This window comes from Leopardus geoffroyi, chromosome C1 (assembly GCF_018350155.1).
Source record: "Leopardus geoffroyi isolate Oge1 chromosome C1, O.geoffroyi_Oge1_pat1.0, whole genome shotgun sequence".
Taxonomy (NCBI): Eukaryota; Metazoa; Chordata; class Mammalia; order Carnivora; family Felidae; genus Leopardus; species Leopardus geoffroyi.
In genome coordinates, this window is record NC_059328.1 from 151,791,525 (window position 1) to 151,812,073 (window position 20,549).

Consider the following 20,549-nt stretch of genomic DNA (forward strand, 5'->3'; position numbering starts at 1 on the left):
TTTCTTCTATGGTGTTTGTAAATGTCTTTATTATTATTTGCTAATTTAATAATAGTTGCTAAAGATATTAAGTAAGACTGGTTTAAGCAAACTTCTTTTAGGGGCCCATGGGTGGCTCAGTCAGTTGAACAACTGAAACTTGGTTTCAGCTTAGGTCAGGATCTCATGGTTCGTGAGTTCAAGCCCCACATCCGGCTTCACACTATCATAGTGTGGAGCCTGCTTAGGATTCTCTCTCCTTCTCTCTCTCTCTCTCTCTCTCTCTCTCTCTCTCTGCCCCTCCCGTGTGTGCTCTCTCTCAAAATAAATAAACTAAAAAAAATTTTTCTAGAGCACCTTCTTTTAACTCAACCATTCCTATTTCTAATTACCCCACTCTTTAATCAGCTTTAAATCCATCTGACAGAAGTAATCAGAAAGCATTTCTCTAAAAAACAGCAAGTGAAGCACTGTAATGAATATTCTTACTAAAAATCTAAGTATATTATAGGCACTAAATTTTCTTCCACTATTAATCAGTTAAGTTGATTTTAACTGTAGAATTATATTTGTCAAGCTTGTTTTGTCCTTATTGAGTTCAGGCAGTTGAAGATCATTATGCCATTATTTCCTGCAAGTATTTATATTATTTGAATATGGAACTATATATAACACCTGTGCAATTTTAGCAGCTTCATCAAGATCCTGAGTTTTTAAGAAGTTTTCTAAGTTTGGGTGCTAGAAAGTAGATCAATTCCCTTTGAAGCAGTCATATAAAAATATATATATAATAATAATAAATAATATATAAATAATAAATAAATATATAAATATATATAATATATAAGCATATATATATGCATATATATATATAACTTAATCTGTCATCCTAAAACATACTAAAGACATTAGATTCCAATATTAAGTTTGATTATGGAAACTCTTGGAAAGATATTTAGACTTGAGACTTCAACAGGACATGTAGTGATTCTCACTCATGTTCTTCCCCCAGTGAACATTTTCTCTGAATATGCAGTTTAAAATAGCTATGGATACACTGCTAACTAATTTATAAAATAAATATGAATTTGTGGGTAATACAATTATATGCTTTCACATTCTAAATTCTTTCATCTATGTTTTTTCTTTCCAACAGAAATCAGGAGAGAAAACAGTGATATTTTTCATTAAACACTGGCTTGCCAACACAATTAGGTTTTGGCAACACAGAAAAGTTTGACAAAAATGTTTTCTCTCTTTCATAAAAACCTTAGAGAGCTATTTAAATATAATGGTAATTTTTTTTTTAACACAGCAGACCTTAGCTCTCACACCAGTAAATCAGAAGGCAAAACTCATATGTTAAAAGCAAAGACTTTTTAAAAGCTAGTTCCCCATAAAAACTTAATGTGTTTCTAAATGAATATCTATCATCACATTGCCATAACTAATTTCTTACTAGTATAGTATAGTATAGTATAGTATAGTATAGTATAGTATATATACTATATATACTAGTATATACTAGTATAGTATTTTTTCTTGCTAATAAAATCCATAAGCATCAGAATTTACCTAACAATACAGTAAGCTGGGAGAGACTGACTCAGGTCTTTGGCGGTCACGTAAGGACAACTGGACTTGGTTTCTAGCTGCACTCATCACAGTATCTCTGGATCTCCTATGTAAATGAGACGTATAGGGGGTCTTCCGGAACTATGGATGTTTACTGCTTTGGGCTGGCCAGGATTGGAACATGCACCTCTCTTCAGCTGTTCGGACTGCTCTTAAGACAGTATGGAAATGTTTATGTTATCACCTCTTTTCCAAAATTCATGGCTGTCTAAGTCAATGGATGTGCCAAGAGGTCACTAAGCATCCTTAAAAAAAGCAGGTCAGTACAGGGGCACTCCCTTTCTATTAGGGATCATTACATTACAATGATCTATGAAGTGATTCTTATATTTATTATTGGGCCTCCAGTATTTACAAGAGTGCCTTGCGCACACTAGACATTCTTTAACTATTTATTAGATGAATACTGATCCACACTACAACATAGGCTCCATGAAAGCAGAGACAATATCCGCATTATTATCCAGTCTTTTTACCACTAGCATGGTGCCTGGCACAAGACGTCACTCTATAAATTTAAACCGAATGAATGAATAATCAATCCTTTAAATAGGTTTCTTTGAGTACTTGCTGGACACAAAACTACATCTAGGATCATTTCTAGAGACTCTGATGTCTGGGGCCAGGGGCTGCAGTGATGGACATGAGAATCGTGAACTAAAATGCCAGACCAAGTAGGAAAATAATTAAACTAATTTTTAGAAGTCCTGACTTCTTACTCAAATACTACTTTAAGCTGTCACAAAAGCAAGCTTGGGGATCTTGTGTCCATCATCCATCCATTTCCAAATGCCTGGCAAAGCAATTCATGACGTCATGTGTTCTCATCCCTTATCCTTTATTCCAGACAACTGTTTGGAAATAAAACCAATCAGTCAATGAATTCTTATCGAGTACCAATTCTATACCTAGTCTTAGCTAGATTTCTAGAGGTGAAAGACATAGCTTTTGCTTGGAATGACAGTTTAATCCAGGGAATTTAAGTATATCTGAGCTTCAATGTAGGGGATTTACGTAAGTCTCTGAAACTTTTTTTTTTAATTTTTTTAAATCTTTTTTTTAATTTATTTTAATGTTTTATTTATTTTTGATACAGAGAGAGACAGAGTATGAATGGGGGAGGGTCAGAGAGAAGGAGACACAGAATCCAAAGCAGGCTCCAGGCTCTGAGCTGTCAGAACAGAGCCCGACACAGGGCTCGAACTCACGGACCGTGAGATCATGACCTTAGCCGAAGTCGGACGCTTAACCGACTGAGCCACCCAGGAGCCCCAAGTCTCTGAAACTTTAAATTTACAGGGAAATGTACCCAAATGAATGATGATAGAAGTCATCATCATCATCATATCAAAACAACTCGATAAGACTTTTTTCATAAACATGATTTCTCATTTGCATTCACTTAAGAATTGTGAGTGAGAGGAGACATGATTATGTCCATTTTCATGGGTAAATTTAGGATCAAGGAACTTAAATAACTTGACCCAAAGTAACACACATATAGTAAGAAACAAACATAGATTTGAGATGGGAATGGTTTTCCCATTCCAAATTCTTCATGTTTTTCCCCAGTACGCTTTGCTGTTTTGAGATAAATGGTGATCAATGATCCCCATATCAACATAGATTCCTCTAACCCTACAGCTTCTTTTCCACTGTCATCAATAGTTTAGTTTTGAGACTGATGACACATTAAAATGATGTGTACAAAGACGATTCCAGAATCTCACAGAGACACTACTCCTCCTTAGAAAGCCTCAAATGCATAGCTCCTCCATCTTTCAGAGCCTCTTTTGAAATATGAATTTGAGGGAGAGTTTGGGTTGCTTTGGCTTTAACTGCCACCCAGTACACAAATGTCCCTTTAGTCTACATCTTCTTTGTGTCAAATCCCAAGCTTTACTGCTAGCTGCCTCCAAGCTTGCCAGAATCAAGAAGTTGGATAAAATCTAGCTGGCGGAAATTCAATCCAGGCAAGACAAAAGTGATGCTGATAGGCAGAAGTATTTAGAGTAAATAAGGAGAAGTGCTGTTTCGCTGGCAATCGGGACATCATACCCACCAAACATAAACAGCTTTGTGGTGTTACTGGACTCTGTTGCTTCTGGACTTCCTAACAGCTACTGTGGCTGGAAATGCCATCTTCCATCTCCAGCTGGCTTGAAGGCTGCATACTGTCTTCCAAATTAAGATTCTGCCACAGTGATGTACACATTTGTCATATCCAGCTGGACTACTAGAATGCGTTCTAGCTGGTTCTCAATACACAAAACTACATAAACGTTACAGACAACAGTGTAAAGTAATTTACTTGTTGGGAAAACCAGCCATCAAAATTAGATGCATGCCTGGGTCTTTGGACAGGCCCTATGGCTGTCACGTCTACAAAGGAACACTAACTTTAGTCACTAAAGACCAAGTTACATCACTGGCTCATGTGAGGCCAATGCCAGAGCTTTGTAATGAAGATACAAATAACTGATGAATCTAAAAGGAAGGAAGGAAGGAAGGAAGGAAGGAAGGAAGGAAGGAAGGAAGGAAGGGAAAGAAAGAAAGAAAGAAAGAAAGAAAGAAAGAAAGAAAGAAAGAAAGAAAGAAAGAAAAAGGGAGAAACCTTGTTCATTGGGAAACAATGAACAATGAAACATTACATTAAATGTAAAGTTCCCTGTAAAATTCACCCTGTCAAAATGCCACCTAAAAAATCTACTACTTCTTTGCTAATACGAAAAACTGCAATTGCAAAATAAAATGTTTATTTTTTCAATGAATCATCTGCCACTTTTGATTCCCAGAGAATGTCATAACTTATAACTTTGATTAAAGAAAAAAAGTGTGTGTGTGTGTGTGTGTGTGTGCGCGCGCGCGTGTCGTAATTTCTCCACTTGGACCAAGATTGAATGGCATAATGTATAATATAGACCAAAAATAGGCATTTTTTACCTGTAAAGTCCAGATAATGAGTACTGCAAGTTTTGTGAGCTGTATGATCTCTGTTTAACCACTCTTAAAAAGTGCAGAAGCTGTCCTAGCATGTAAATGAACATGGCAGTGTTCCAGGAAAACTTTCTTTATCAACACTGAAAATTTAAAATGTAAAAACCATGCTTAGTTTTTGGGTCTGCAAAAACCAGTAATAGACTGGACTCAGCCCATGGGTCCATTCTATGGACTATATAAATTAAGACATATACTTGCACACCACCAGGAAGTAGGTCCTTAGCTCTGCCGCTGCTTTCCTGGAACACCTGGGGCAAGTTATTAACCTACCTCAGTTTTATCATCTGTAAAACAAAATTAATAATCTAAAAAATCTTTTTTTTTTAAAGTTTAGTTATTTATTTTGAGAGGGAAAGAACGAGCAGGGGAGGGGCTAGAGAGGAAAAGAGAGAATCCCAAGCAGGTTCTGCACTGCCATCAGAGAGCCCAACACAGGGCTCAATCCCATGAACTGTGAGATCATAACTTGAGCCCACTTCAAGAGTCAAACACTTAACCAACTGAGCCACCGAGGTGCCCCAATAACCTTAAAAGTCATAATGGATTACTGGGAGCATGAACTCTGATAATACGTTTTGCACATGATACCAATTGTCTGCAGTAAGTGCTCAATAAATGTTATCTATTAGTATGCATTACTATTTTGGAGTCAGCTCCTCTTTAGCTTATTTTAGTGAAAGGATTAGAAAAAGAGCTTTTCTTATATTTAAGTTTTCAAAATTATGTTTGTAAGTGCCTGACTAGTCTCGAGAATTCTCAAGGAAGGAGGGAACCACATTTACCCAAAGATACCAAAGAACATTTGGAGTGGGGCAAATGAAGGCGCAACCCCGAGTTACAAAATGTCCCTCCACCTGAGAGGACACCTACCCGATTTCTGTCTTCGTTTGTCAACAGTTTCTCCTCCACACACTTATCCAAGACATCTTTAACCAGAATTCTGTCCACCAGGGAGGGCTGAAGGAGGTTCAGCAGCTGGAGACACTCATCATGAGCGTTCTCAGAGGATGGAGAGGGCAAGTCGGTGAGCTCTGGGTTCAGGTAGCGGGCGGCTAAAACGCTGCCTGCTCTCTGAAGGGCCACCACAAATTGTCTAGCCCAGCCCGGGGGCCAGACTCCCTTCTCCAAGGTGCTCAGAAGCAGTTCCGCTGCGTGTATGTTCCCAGCGGTGACGGCCGTCCTCTGAATCTGCTCCTTCAAGTCTGCAGGGAGAAAGGTCAGGTAGTCCAGTACGGGCTCCACCTGGATGTACGTTTTCACTCTGGTCCTGAAACACGAGAGGAGGTAGCAGAAACTCCTGTCTGCGCAATATCCATTCGACATCTTTCGTTCGTGCTCAGAAAAGGGAGGGGGTTCTCCCAAGTAGACCGACGGTTGCTGTTCTCTGCTCAACAGGTGAGAGGTGCGCGCCGCGGTCCGCTGCCTGGGCAGCCACAGGGTTCACAGCCTGGTGCCTGACGGCCGGGGTGCGCGCAGGGCCCGCGGGCCGGGGCGCGAGGGCGCGGTCGGTCGCACCCGCGGAGGGGGCGGGTGGGCAGGTGGCCGGGCGCGCGGGCCTAGGGACGCGGCGGCGAGACGCTGCGGACAGGCAGGCGCGCTACCTCCGACTCTCTGCAGTGCTCGCCGGAGACCCGCCAGAGACCCGCCGCTGCAAACTCGAGAGGGAGCTTTGAGCCCCGCTTTCCGCCGGGCAGTTCTTGTAGTTTTCCGAACTTCGGTTTCTGTTTCGATTCTCTTCCCCCCCTGCGTCAGGGCTTTCCCGACGTAATCCGCCAGGCGGGGAGTGTAGGTTTCCTTGGGGAGGAGACGCCCTTTGGTTGGTCCTGGCAAGGACCGTGTTTCGGTCGCAGGCACTGTGGGAAACGGAAAAAGAAAGCGAATTCGAATAAGACAGCCCCGGTGGAGTCATGCTTCTTATGCAGGTGTTTTCCCTTCTTTGCAGCGTTCTGCCTCAAAAATCAGATGTCTTTCCCACCGCCGTCTAGCATACCCCTTGTCAGTTAAAACGTGCAGGGCTTGAAAGCGCGTTATGGGGGACTTCCCAGTGCAGAAGCGAAGAGAAGATGCCTGTAACACTGATGCCAACAGAAGGAGGCACCCTTGGTTGGTGCGTACAGGTAGGTTCTGCCTTGACCCGCTGCCCGGTGGTAAGTTGCTAAGACTGCAGGGTACGGGGTGAAGAGGTAAAGCTAAGAAAGCTAAGAAGACATCTTTCCAGAGATGTGTAGACCCAGAACGCCAGGATGAAGTGACCCCTGCACCCTTTCTAGAATACACCTGACTTCCTGTGCGTCCCCCGAAACGACCTCTTTGCTTTTACAGTCTGTGGGGAAAGAGTGAATAATGATAAACACCTTATTTTCTTGCCTCATGTAGTATTTATTTGGCTTTGACCAGGGCCCAGTGACAGACGAAGAGGGACTTTAACCACCAACTCAGCTTAGGAGGAAGCCAAGAATGAAGGTTTTCTATCTCTCAGCCTGTAAGTTCCCCATATTCTTTAATATACAACTTTCCTTTAATAAAACAAAACAAAATCCCCAACAACTTATTTTTGATATAGCTGCCATTCTTTTCTTGGATTCAATACAGAAAGTTTTGGCTGAAGCAGCTAGGAACTTAATTAGCAACTAATGTACCAACTTGTAGTAAACATCAACATTTGTCTATGTCATGAGGGAAAAAAAGACACCCACACTGAAAAATGGCAGCTTCGGTTCAGTACAGAAGCCACATAAAAGTGAGTTCTTCAGGTTGCTACTCATATTCTGCCTCCCTGGGTGGCTGTGGGTAGTAGTGTATATGCTTCACGATGAGAACCTCATGGTCTGGAGTTATGTGGAGGAAGGACGGGGTCACTTAAGCCTTTAAAAAGATACATTTAGGAAAAGTAATCTGTTAGCAAAGCACATTCAGTGAAGTTTGGATAGGACAGGGAGGCCTGGTGGTGCTTTGGACTAGGTAAGAAAAATACTTGTTTTCGTCAGAGGCATACAAGATATTCAATTGAGCTCTTCATTTTATTTTATCTTATTTTATGTTCTAATGATATTATGTAGCTAAGCTTTTTCTTCCTGTATGGATTGTAAGCTGCTTGAAGAGAGGACATATTTACACAGTAACCAGTATAATACAAGCAGTAGTTCCTACCAGTAGGTCCTTGCTGATTATCCCCAATGAGAATTTTATTTGCCTTGACCTTAGCAGCTGGTCCAATGTCAGACACATAGTGAAAGTTGTTGAAGCAAAATGCAACTTTGGCCTTGTAGATGAACCTGCTTTATATTATTCTTTAACGTTTCTTCATAAAACACTACTATGTATTTACTTATTTTGGGGAGTTGACCCCTTAAATAAAAGATATCAAATTAGATGTCTCTACAAAAGTATTCAAATGATCAATTTTAGTTATTGGGTGTATGAAGATATCTTTTAGGACTATTCCAAGAAATTCCCTCCATGCCTGCTCTTCAGGTGCTGTCCGGTTTCACTCAGTATGTTAAGACAAAAACCAACCAACCAACCAAAAATCATTCTGTCCCCTAATACTCGTCCCTCTGTCCTTGAGTTTCAAACACTGGAGGATACAAAGGTTTTGATGGTCAAATATGGGGAGATAATGTCATCTTCTTAACACCATGGAACTGCTGTTGGGGTGACAGAAGGTCAAAAGTAGAAGCTTTGATATTTAGTGTTCAGCTTACCTCATTTGTTCATACAATAATTTGAAAATATTTATTAAGTACCTGCAATATGAGCAGTGCTGCTCTTGTGTAGTTAATAAAACTGAACAAAGTTTCTTTTTTTATGGAGCTCACATTCTAATGGGAGTGGGAGGACAAATACCAAATAATAGAGAACAAATGCTATGAGGACTATGGTAAGATCCATTCCTGTTTCTGATACTATAGTAAATGAGATCATTTTCTTTATTTCTCTTTCAGATAATTCATTTTTAGTGTATACAGATGCTACTGATTTTTGTATATTGATTTCATATCCTACAACTTTGCTGAATGAATTAGTTGATGAGATCTAATTAGGTTTTTGGTGGAGTCTTTAAATTTTTCTCTGTATAGAATCATGTCACCTGCAAATAGAGACAACTTTACTTCTTTTTGTCCAATTCAGATGCCTTGCCTTTCTTTTTTCTTGCCTGATTGCTCTGTTCAGGACTTCTAGTACTATGTTGAATATGAGTGGGGACAGTGGGCACCCTTGTCTTGTTCCTGATCTTGGTAAGACCTAGATAATAATGCACATTATAGTTTCACCGGTTGATTTTCCATATAGACAGCCTCCTTTAAATCACACCATTACCATTCCATAATATCCATCAACAACAATTCATATTTATTCTCAAGTAAGAGTCACTTTGCTGGATGAGGATTGAATGATGAGGACTGAGAATGGGTGGAGAAGCCTGAAGGAAAATAGAAAGGAACATCTTTTTTAGGAATCTTCCATCATCTTGATAGGACCCCTTCTGGAAGAAGGAGATTGGGGGGGGGGGAATCCGAGCCAGTCTCTCAAAACATGTCTTTTTTCTTTATCCACAAGTTTGCAGCATGATTTAGTTTATTTTCTGCTTTTTGTTTGGGCGTTTTCCTCTGTCAATTTTCCTGATAAGTTTCATTTTCATTCTCCTCCTTGTTGTCTAAATATCAGTTTCTGTTTCCTCTTTCCTTTGGGATAGAAAATCTGTTGAATTTTATGTTTCCTTTTTTCTAGACCTGCCTTTTCTTTTGAAGCCCAAAGGAAACATTTTAGGCCCCATCACCTCATCAATTTTAAAAGTCACTTGTTAGCATTTTGTTCTCAGAAACAGCAATTCAGAAAGATACAAGATAACTGACTCCTGCCATTATCCAACTTTTCATCTGAGTTTTGTACAAATGAGAAGTAATTGTACTTTTTTTTTCTTTTTGGCAAACTGGAAGTATAATTTCACAGCTGCATGTGGTTTTAAACTTAATCTAGCAGTATACTGTTCTGATTAAGCATCATGACCCTGAGCCAGGACATCAGAACTCACATCTCAGCCCTGCCTCTATTTTTTTTTTTTTTAAGTTCAGGTATTTATTTTGAGAGAGACAGAGACAGCACAAGCAGGGGAGGGGCAGAGGGAAGAAGAGAGAGAGAGAGAGAGAGAGAGAGAGAATCCCAAGCAGGCTCCAAACTGTCAGCACAGAGCCCGATGTGAGGCTCAAACTCCTGAACCGTTAGATCATGACCTGAGCGGAAACCAAGAGTCAATGCTTAACCAACTGAGCCACCCAGGTGACCCTCAGCACTGCCTCTTAATTGCTGTGTGGTCTTAGGAAAAATCACCTAAAATTTTGCACTTGTGAAACAAGAACACCAGTACCATGCCATAAGGTTGTTCAAAGGTTAGACCGTAAAGCACTTAGCAACAGTCCAAGAAGCGACTGCCAGCATTCTTATATAAGCAATGAGTAAGAGATGTTGCTACCTCTCAGAGAATGCACAATTTATAGTGGAAATAAATTAGTGACGTATATATGTAAACCTATATAGTAACTAGCCATGTAATTGAGTTTTTAGACAGTATCACTTTTTTCAAGAAACAGAAGCTGATAGACTGATTTAGCAGAGAAGGTTATTGAAAGTGTACTGTCACAGCTTTATATTTCAAAACAGGAGTTCCAAAACAGAAAGCTAAAACTTTTAGCTAAGTTTATCAGATCCTGATACTCAGTTCTTAATTATTTTTACCAATTCAGTTGTAAAGGTCTGGTTGTAAGCATGCACATGTAAACGTCTTTTTACATAACAAACACTGTTAGAAAAAAAAAATCAGGTATCAGAGAACATTTTTCCAAACATCTGTTTTTCCAAATGCTTCCTCCATAGCTTAAGTCTTTTCAAAAACAGTCACTTGGACATGTTTTTGTTAAAACAACACCTTTACCTCAAAGGCAGAAATTGGCCATGCTTCTTTTACTTGATTTTAAAACCAATGGTTGAGAGCAAGCTTCAATCAGAGGGATTAGAGCGTCATTGTGTTTTTCCTTGAAATGACGGTTGACATTTAGCTGGTAAACACTTGGAGTTAGATGTCTCAACCTGTGTTCATTTTGATTAAAGCGTTGCTGCTCTAATTACTTAATATCCACCCCCATACAATTAGTCAAATATTTTTATTTCACCTGTTCATATTATAACTGACAAAGTTTTGAAGTAGGTGTGCTATAGAACGAGTTATTGAAATCAAATATCAACATAAATTGAATCAATCTATTTGAATTGCTAAATCACAAAAGGTTAAACTAAGATTTTTTTTTAATAAAAAAGCATTGTCAATTACAAAATACCTTTTATTGTTAACCCACTGGATTATATCAGTGACATTGAACAATGTCATTTCATCTTCATCTGATGCCTTACTATTTAATTTGTTTGTATTTTATGATAAATTATTATAGTTGTATACGTAAAGATTTTTCTAAGTGAGTACATACAAAAGTTTATTATGGTCCACGGTCAACTACTTTTAGTAATAAGGAGTCAAAAACAAACTCCTTGGAGACCTCAGCTCTAGAGAGCCTGAGCACTAGAGGCTGTGATGAATTTGAAGAGCAGAATTAATATGAGTAGAAGAGGAAGATGTGTAGGTGAAAGGAGAGTGAACGTCAGAAAAAGAAGGGCAATTCAGCATTTAGATCTTGGAAGAACATTTCCAGTTTCTAGTATTGCTTTGTGACAAATGTCAGTATACTAAGTTAACACATGCAAACTGAATATATTTCATATCATTGCCAGGCATGCAATAGGATATGAAATGTATTTGGGAATTGAATATTTTAATAAAATTAATGTTTCACGTAAGAAACAGTTTATGTTCACTGTAGAAATTTTGGAAGGAAATAACACAATACTGAAGATGATTATATTAATTACTTGTCCTCCCATCACCCAGAGATAAGCATTATTAATATTTTAAGTGTATTTCCTACCAATATCTTATTATGTAAATATCGGTGTATATGCCTGTGTGCATATACACATCTCTTCAACAGGGAGTGATCTGAGATGAGGAAGAGGTCTCCAAGGAAGAGATCTTCATAGGGAGACCATGTTGACATACCAAGGGGAGAAAGAGTCTGTGGGAGATTCCCAGTAGCAGGGATGGCCGGGATATTTGGGCAGCAATGCCTATTATTGAATAACAAGCACATTCTTATGTTGCACTTGCTGTACTGACCCTTCTTGGTCCCAGATCTTTCATAAAAGTCTGCCACAAAGAACAGCTTTGTGTTGTGATGCTTTGGTGAATAAAGAGAGCTGGTGACCCCATGTGGTACAGCAGAGCTGCATAGGAAGAAAATGTATCTGCTGAAATTGTGACAGGGAACGTGGATTGAGAATTCCATCCAAGGGTGACAATGAGAGCATAAGCCCCCGAGGAATCCTCAGACATCTTAGGGATAGTGCCAGACTTACAATGCTCTGCAGAATGGAAAGGGCCATCTCTGTAGGCATGCTTTCAGCTACAAGATGAAGAATGCTAAGTAAATGTGGTGCAGCCAGAAGGATTGATTTTTCTCACATAACAAGAGGAGTCAGTGCATTCATTGATGTCAGAACCCTAGGATGCGTCTCATGGTTGCAAAATGGCTACAGTAGCTACAAACATTATTTCTTCTCACAGCTTCAGTTAAAAGCTTGTTGTAGAGAGTTGGAGCATCGAGTTTCTCCCATTTGCTTCCTCCCAACAGTGAAGGGAAAAAAAATGTCCTAGGAGGCCCCCCCCCCCCGGCCCCGGCAGCAGAATTTCTTGCATATTTCATTGGCTTGAACTGGGTTGTATCCTTCCCTAACATAAAGTGGTATCTGCTCATAAATTAAACAATTCTGATATTTAATAGTAAGGCACTGTTTATCCTAGGCGCTCAAACCATTTTATTTAAATTTTAAAATACACAGATGACCCAAGGAAAGCTAGAAAATTTTGTTTTCCAGCTGATTTCCCTACTGGAGCACACATATTGCCCTTGGAGAGCACCCCCAGTGGGAAGTAGTGCCAAAGCAGCCGTTCAATTCTTGTTGTGGCCACAGAGTGAGTTAGGAAGTTGTTCTCAAGCCCGGTGAGCTGCATATTAGACTCACATGGAAAGATGTACACAATTATCCACTGCATCCAAATCTCCACTGTTGGAACTTTAGTGTCAGTTATTTTCCCTTTCAATTCCACTTGTGATTCTGCTCTCCAGCCAGAGGTGAGGACGAGGTGTTAGGGCCTCTGCTAGCCTAGTGCTGGCCGAGTCCAGCAGAGTCTCATTATTCATGATAGTTTTGTACTATGAAGTTGTACTGAATCACTGAATACAGAACCACTGCTCTTGGGGATATACAGAATGAGGTCACACTCTGCTCACAACATTTTAAAAACGAATCAATATATAACCTTGATTTGTGTGTGTTTCTGTTTAAAGACCCCTTATGTAATATGTACTGTTGATTTGTTAACATTGAACTCACGCTGAACAGCACTATAACTCATACCTGAGGGAAGCTTATCCAATGCACATTTTCTCTGTGAGATGCATCACAGTTTTCCTGTGCTTGGAAACACCAGATAACACTTCAGGACTCTGCTTGGAGTCATTTTAAACAGTGAAATCACCAACAAAAAGCACAAAAATGCAAAAAATCGGCACTAAATATACCATGAAAAGGACACTTGTTCATAGTATGAGAGCTGAAACAAGAAAGGAAAACTTCGCCTTGTTCAGCCTCGGCTGGGAACATCTGCATCAGGTTATTCAAATTTTTCGCTACTCTGCACAGATCCACCAATGATTCCTCAGAAGTAATGATTTGGGGGTTACAGATAAATTTTAGTGAGTAGGTAAGTAGTTTCCTAGGCTACCCAGGTGAATATGAAAAACTCAGCTGTGCTTTGTGTACTTCCTGGGTCATTCCCATTCAGTGTAGCTAAAGCCAAGATATAAATGAACATATATTTTCAGCACTTTGTTCTGAGAAATGTAGTTTGCAACATTCGTCTATCAAATCCATTGACCTGGACATTGTCAGATATTTTCCTAGAACAAATGAAATGTATTCTACATCACGGAAAATACATACCTCCAAGGCAGTAGCACTGTGAATACTTCAGAATGTAAATCTCCAGAAGATATTTGAAAAAAAAATGGATCATATATAAATTCAACTAAAAAGGTCATCTAATGTGTGTGAACTGGAAAGTAACAAACAAGGGCAGAAAATCTGAACCTGAGTGACGTTAGAGGAATTTTAGCTTATCTTACACCTAACTGTTACCTAGGCTCTGGGTAGTCCCCAACCCATTGGTCCAGCAAAGAGAATCAGCGACCCCTCTGGTTCAAAACAACTGTCTTCCTTATGTTAAGCAACTGGAATTTCTTATACTTCTTCTACCATTAAGAGGGAAATTAGGAAGACTATCAGGAAATCCAAGTTTCACACCCAATAAAGCTCCATTGTGTAGCCACTGTTATTCCAAGTCTGTCATACCCTTGGTGACTAATATTCAAACTGTACTTTGAGGAAACTTAATATGACATAGTGACACCTTAGAGGGGTATGGAGAGAGGCTCAGTGGGCAAGGCTCTGGGCCCCACTCCTACTCCAAAGACAGCAGATCATCTTTTATACACTTTATACTTTGGGACTGAGACTAGAGGTACATTTGGAGAAGAAAATCACACTGGTGGTGTCAGAGAATCTGGTGGTCATGCTAAACAATCCACGAATATCTACGTGTACAATCAACTACAGTAAGAACTTTCCTCTGGTCCAAGGAATAAAGTTTTAAATAGGCCTCACCTCAAGTCTTTCTGGCATCCCTGACACAATTTCTTCTGAGGAAGACAAGGGACATTAACTTTTGCCTGGTAAAAGGCATGATTTTGAATATGACAGTGGCTAATCCCTGATGACCTCAAGGCCATGACTAGGTCAAGAGACTCATTTAAAAAAAAAATTGTTGTGAGAAAAAAATTCCACATTTTTCCATATATTTGGACAAGCATTTGAAAATTTCTGTGCTGAAAGACCAGAACATGATGTATAAAGAATTCTTTAAAGAAATAGAAATATTGTACCAGAGACTTCTTTTTTCATTTTATAGAGAGAAGAAGAGAGAGCTCCAGAGGGGAGGGGACAGAGAGAGAGGGAGAGAATCCCAAGCAGCCTTCATGACCAGTGTGGAGCTCTACACGGGGGTCAATCCCACAACCTGAGTCAAAATCAAGAGTCCAGTGTTCAACCGACTGAGCCACTCAGGTGCCCCAAGTAGTACAGCCTTCTTGAACTGTCTCCCAACAAGTCAAAACTCTGAGTTTAGGCTGGGCAGCTGCCTTTGCCCCAGCCATTTTTTCACAGAACCACATATGAGAAAATTTGGGCAAGTTCTGAAAACAGTATACCATATTGTTGAGGGAGGGAAAGGGACTTTGTTGAGGGAGGGAAAGGGACTTCTACGCTTGTTATAAGTGAAAGAAGGCATGAGTAGAATCAGTCAGTGACTCAAAGAATGACACACCAATTCACTCAGGCTGCAAATGATACCACATTTTATAAAGCAAATGATCCTAAAATGTGTAATGATTTCATATTTGTACAACTTATGATTTACTTTTTTAAATATTTTAAAATATCTTAAAAATACTTCTGTAAAATATTTCCTGATTCCTGCTAAAATGATTTAATCTTTCTCCTTTAAATTCCTAATTAGGACGTGTGTTTGTACATTGCATTTGCTTGTCTATAATGCATATTTGTGTTGAAGGTGTATAGACTTAGGGAAGTTTGCATAGTCCTTCCCAACCTTTAGAACTGGTGCAAAATTTTTGGAACTTAGTTAGCACAGATGGTGTTAATTCATTGATTCTTTCTCCTCCAATGCAGTAAAAGATTCAAGAGAGACATATTGTGCTATGTGGGAATTTGTTTTTAGTTACAGAGCGGTCCAAATTATTTTATTACTACAAGTGATGCACTTAAAAATATTTCAAGATGAAGGATTTATGATTTTAATAGATGGATAAATGTAAATAAGGCTGCAAGCATCGATTGCGAGTGGTGTTTGATTTAATACATTTTATAAATATTTTCTTTTTCAGGAACAGACTAGTTATGTGCACATAAATGTGCTGTATGTCACTGATTAGGAATTAAGAATAATATTTGGGGCGCCTGGGTGGCTTAGTTGGTTAAGCGGCCAACTCTTGGTTTTGGCTTAGGTCATGATCTCATTCATGAGTTCGAACCCCACATCAGGCTCTGTGCTGACAGTATGGAGCCTGCTTAGGACTCTGTCTCTCTCCCCTCTCTCTCTGCCCCTCCTGCACTCTCTCTCAAAATAAATACATAAACTTAAAAAAAAAGGAATTAAGAATAATATTAACATTTAATATTTGTGGAATGCCACAATGAATTGTAGAGAAAACTTGAGCTTCTTCACAAAATGAATTCCAAAAGCTGACCCAGGTTCTCAGGTGGGCCCAAGAACTGCCTGTGGCTCATTAAGTACCTGGAACTTTGATGACAAGTGACTCTCTGAGGAGGTGGCAGACTCAAAGCAGCCCAGGCCAAGTGGTTGACATTCGGCTGTATCTCCCCATTCTCAGAAAGGTATTCGGAAAGGGGAAGCCAGACCTTGCTTCCTTCCTCAGGCTCTTGTATACAACCTGCTTATAATTGTGTTTCCTCTGCCGCCACCTTGTGGGGTTTTTACTATCAATATTAACTGTGTCAGAACCGATTTGGCTGGTATCAATTAAGTAAAATCGCAACTATGAACGATATAGAATTTTTAACACATAAAAGAAAAGGTAGGTAATCTATATTTCCCAATAGGAAGATAAAGATAAAGATAAAGAGAATTTGGTATAGACTTATTTTATAAAAGCAGAGAACAACATAAAGGGGACTAATGGATCTTCTAGAAGGGAATATCCCCATTTTCCAGAGGAGGAACCAAGATTCATAAAAGTTTTATTACATTGCCCAATGTCACAGAGCCAGAAGATAAACTTGGAGTCAATTATAAAGCTCTAAACTATTTATTGCCCAGTTCTTTTAGGCGTTAGCATAAACAATTATGACTAGTACCAACTGTTTTAACATGTAAATTTTCTTATTTTTCCAGTATGGTAAGGCCAACAGATCAGAGGTGACTGCCATTGGAAAAACAGTTTGTTACAATTTCCAAGAAGAGGGGCACATCACCCATGGAGGACCACATAGAGAAATGCCAGGGTCAGTCAAGAGGCAGAAGGAACAAGGGAAGCATGGGCAGAAACCTTTATTGTGGTTTCTATGGGAAAGGCAATGCGAGGTAAGGTAGGTAGGGTTAGAAATGACGAGCTTGAATGATTTTAGAGGGCTCTGGGCAGGGAGGTTATCTCTAGCTGCCTGTTGTCCAGCCCCGGGGAGATTAATGCAGAGAAGTACTGTCCTTTGGGGTGAAAGAGCCCAGAAAGGAGGTAGTTTAGGGCAGGGACTGTGGATTGCCTAGTTTACGTATGACAGTTGAGTCATTTGCTATCTCTAAGAATTGGCTGTCTCTAAGAGGGCCAGTCTCTCTCGAGGCGGAGAGGCCCCAGATGCCTGAGAGTCAGGAATACAGAAAATAAGAAAATTTGGTACATATACCAATTAACATATTCCCTTGAACTCACAATGTGTGTGTAAATAAATGAAATCAGTAGTGATAAAGAGAAATTATCCTAACTCTGACATTGGTATTAATTTATGACATTGGTAATTAATTTATTGGTGTTAACCACATGATGTGGTTAGCTGATAGTTTTACACATAAATATTACCAAATATCAATCAGGAGGAAATACCAAAATTGATCGAAGTATCGGCTGTTTTTTTCATTATTGAAAAACTATGATAGGGTCACAAACTTAAAGATAAATGTTTTCCTGCAAGGTTGAGATTATACTTACTTTTTTTCAAATTTAAAATGAAAAGGATCTCTTTTAGGCACATGCTTTTCCAGCAAAAATTAGTTTTGTTTCCTTCTAAACAGTTTTCACTTTATGTGAATATTTATTTAAAATAATGTGTAAAAAGGTTTTACATCAGAATTTGAATATTAAGAACCACATGATCTTTCTTTCAATTTTTTTTAATGTTTATTTATGAAACAGAGCATGAGCGGGGGAGGGGCAGAGAGAGAGGAGACACAGAATCCAAAGCAGGCTCCAGGCTCTGGGCTGTCAGCACAGAGCCCGACTCGGGGCTCAAACTCACAAACCGTGAAATCACGACCTGAGCCAAAGTCGGTCGCTCAACCGACTGAGCCACCCAGGCACCCCACAAACCACTTGATCTTTCTTACCCATCTACTTAGATATTAGTTCTCTCTGTCCCCAGTCAGCGCTTTGGTAACTTCTCTTTATTTAATTATGCATTCTGATATCACTACCATTTTCAACAATTTATGAGCAAACCGTTTTTTAAAGCTTCTGTTGCTAGGTTACATTATCCTTTACTAGAATCATGGTGGCTGAATAAAAACTTAGGTTCATGTTCGCTCTCTCTCTCATTCTATCTTTTCTATCTCTGTCTCTTCCTCTCTTTCCCTCCTTCCCCCCACCTTCTATATAGCCTATTTGTTTAATCATCCCTTTGGATTTAATTCACCATTCAATATAATTATTCTATAAATATTTATTGTATGCAATTTGCCTGGATTTTTGCCTTACCTTACAGAAAAATTAAATGGGTTGAGTTTCTCATTGAAAAGTTGTCAAATTCTGGCAGGATTGTAAGTGTAAGTTGTGGAATTTCTTTTTCTTCAACGTGCATGATATTTTCCACTTGTTCCTGAAGACCCATGCTCTACCCTCTATTTTGCACTGTGCCCTGGGATGCTGACCTTTAGGGACTGCATCCATGAACTCTCTTTCCCGCTGGCTTCTGATTGAGATCAGCCAGTGGAAGCACTGACAGGTGATCAGAGGCAGGGAAAAGAGTGAGGTTGTAGTATTTGTTCCCTCAGCTCCCTTCTGTGTAGTTCATCATGTATCCTTCTACTAAAGGTCATGTGTCAGATGGCTGTCTCTGTATGGCTACTCTCTTTAGGTTTCAACACTGCTTCTTTGCCTTGCCCTCTCATCCTAAGGGCAGTAATGGATTCTCATCGTAGCTTGCTCTGAGATGCCCCATCTTCCCTTTTTGGGGAATCTTAACTGCATTAACACCTTTGTAAATGGTGACTTTATTGCAGTTTCTCAATTACTATGCTTGAGTGTGCCATCTGCTGTTTTCTGATGGATATGGCAGCAACTGAGTTTTTTGGCTAAAGGCAGGAGAGCAAAACAAATGTCCGAGGTGGGTGAAATGAAGCAAATCTTGGATGGGGCATTAGCTGGGCTTGTTACACCTACCCAGGTTGCTCCTGACACCATTTCTGATCATGAGTCCTCATCAATGTTAGTATATATCATAATCCCAACCTCAGGGACTATATACACAGAGAGCACCCATTTTTTTTCTTTTTATTTAGTTCAGTTTTTTTTTTAATTTTTTTTTCAACGTTTATTTATTTTTGGGACAGAGAGAGACAGAGCATGAACGGGGGAGGGGCAGAGAGAGAGGGAGACACAGAATCGGAAACAGGCTCCAGGCTCTGAGCCATCAGCCCAGAGCCTGACACGGGGCTCGAACTCACAGACCGCGAGATCGTGACCTGGCTGAAGTCGGACGCTTAACCGACTGTGCCACCCAGGCGCCCCAGTTCAGTTTTTAATTTAGGATAACTCAAGCAATAAAGTTCTACCCAGTTTAATTCTTTTTTTAATTGTGTTTTAACGTTTTTATTTATTTTTGGGACAGAGAGAGACAGAGCATGAATGGGGGAGGGGCAGAGAGAGAGGGAAACACAGAATCGGAAGCAGGCTCCAGGCTCTGAGCCATCAGCCCAGAGCCTGATGCAGGGCTCGAACTCACGGACCACGAGATCGTGACCTGAGCTGAAGTCGGACGCTTAACCGACTGAGCCACCCAGGCGCCCCTACCCAGTTTAATTCTTAGTTTAAGCAACTTAAAAAGCTCTAAGCATGGGACTTCATTCATATATTCATTCATTCATTCATTCATTCATTCATTCAAAACTATAGGAGCATTGTAGGTTGTCATTTTCCAAACATGAATAAATCAGGTCATGTTTTGTTTTAAAAATATTTTGCAACTCTTTCGATCTGTGTCTCCCTCCATAATTCAACTTATTACTATCTTAGTTTCCTCTTAAAATATAATTGGTGCTACTAATTTCACAAGATTTGGAGGAAACTCAAATATGATAATGCCCAAAATAGCTATGAAAAGCATCATGTGCTATATAAATAAATAGGTTGTAGTTGTTAAAATTTCTATTACTGGGTCTTATTCCTACCAATAGTTTCACATTGATGAGAGAGAGGGGCAATCTTATCTTCACACATATGCAAAACAACTAAGCATTAGTGTAGAAATGGAATGATCTCAGCTTTTAGTTAGTCTGTAATGTGTTTAAGCACTTTTATGTTTTTGATCAAAATATTTTTGTTTTTTTGTAACAGGACTACTCTAACTTAATTCCCATTGTATGTGAGCAAGTTACTAACCAAGGATAAGCACCAGCTAAAATAAGTGTTCAGTCAACATTAGTTTTTTCTGTATTTCTATAATTTTGAATGTATATGATCCCATGTTATTAATATGGAGTCTAATTGATATTCACAAGCATGAAACCTGGATTTAACATGTAAGATGGGTATTTTTCCAACATTTCCTGAGTAACAGATTATTTTATCAAGGTTATTAATCAGTATTGCAGCTTGCTCTTTTACTTTCTTTCTTTTTTAAGTAGGCTCCACGCCAAGCGTGGAGTCCAATGTGGGGCCTGAACTCACGACCCTGAGATCAAGACC

At 39.4% G+C, this 20,549-nt stretch overlaps 1 protein-coding gene across 3 annotated transcripts in view; it reads right to left on the minus strand.

Moving 5' to 3' along the window:
- Positions 1–6,208, minus strand: part of IFIH1 (interferon induced with helicase C domain 1) — a 57,042-nt gene extending 50,834 nt beyond the window's left edge. For 2 of the 3 annotated variants that reach the window (XM_045480022.1, XM_045480023.1), the window contains exon 1: positions 5,485–6,208. In XM_045480022.1, coding sequence (XP_045335978.1) covers positions 5,485–5,937 — 453 coding nt within the window. In that variant the 5' untranslated portion in view covers positions 5,938–6,208. The remainder of the gene's footprint in view (positions 1–5,484) is intronic. The other variant, XM_045480021.1, reaches the window with a different exon arrangement.
- Between the last annotated feature and the right edge of the window lie 14,341 nt (positions 6,209–20,549).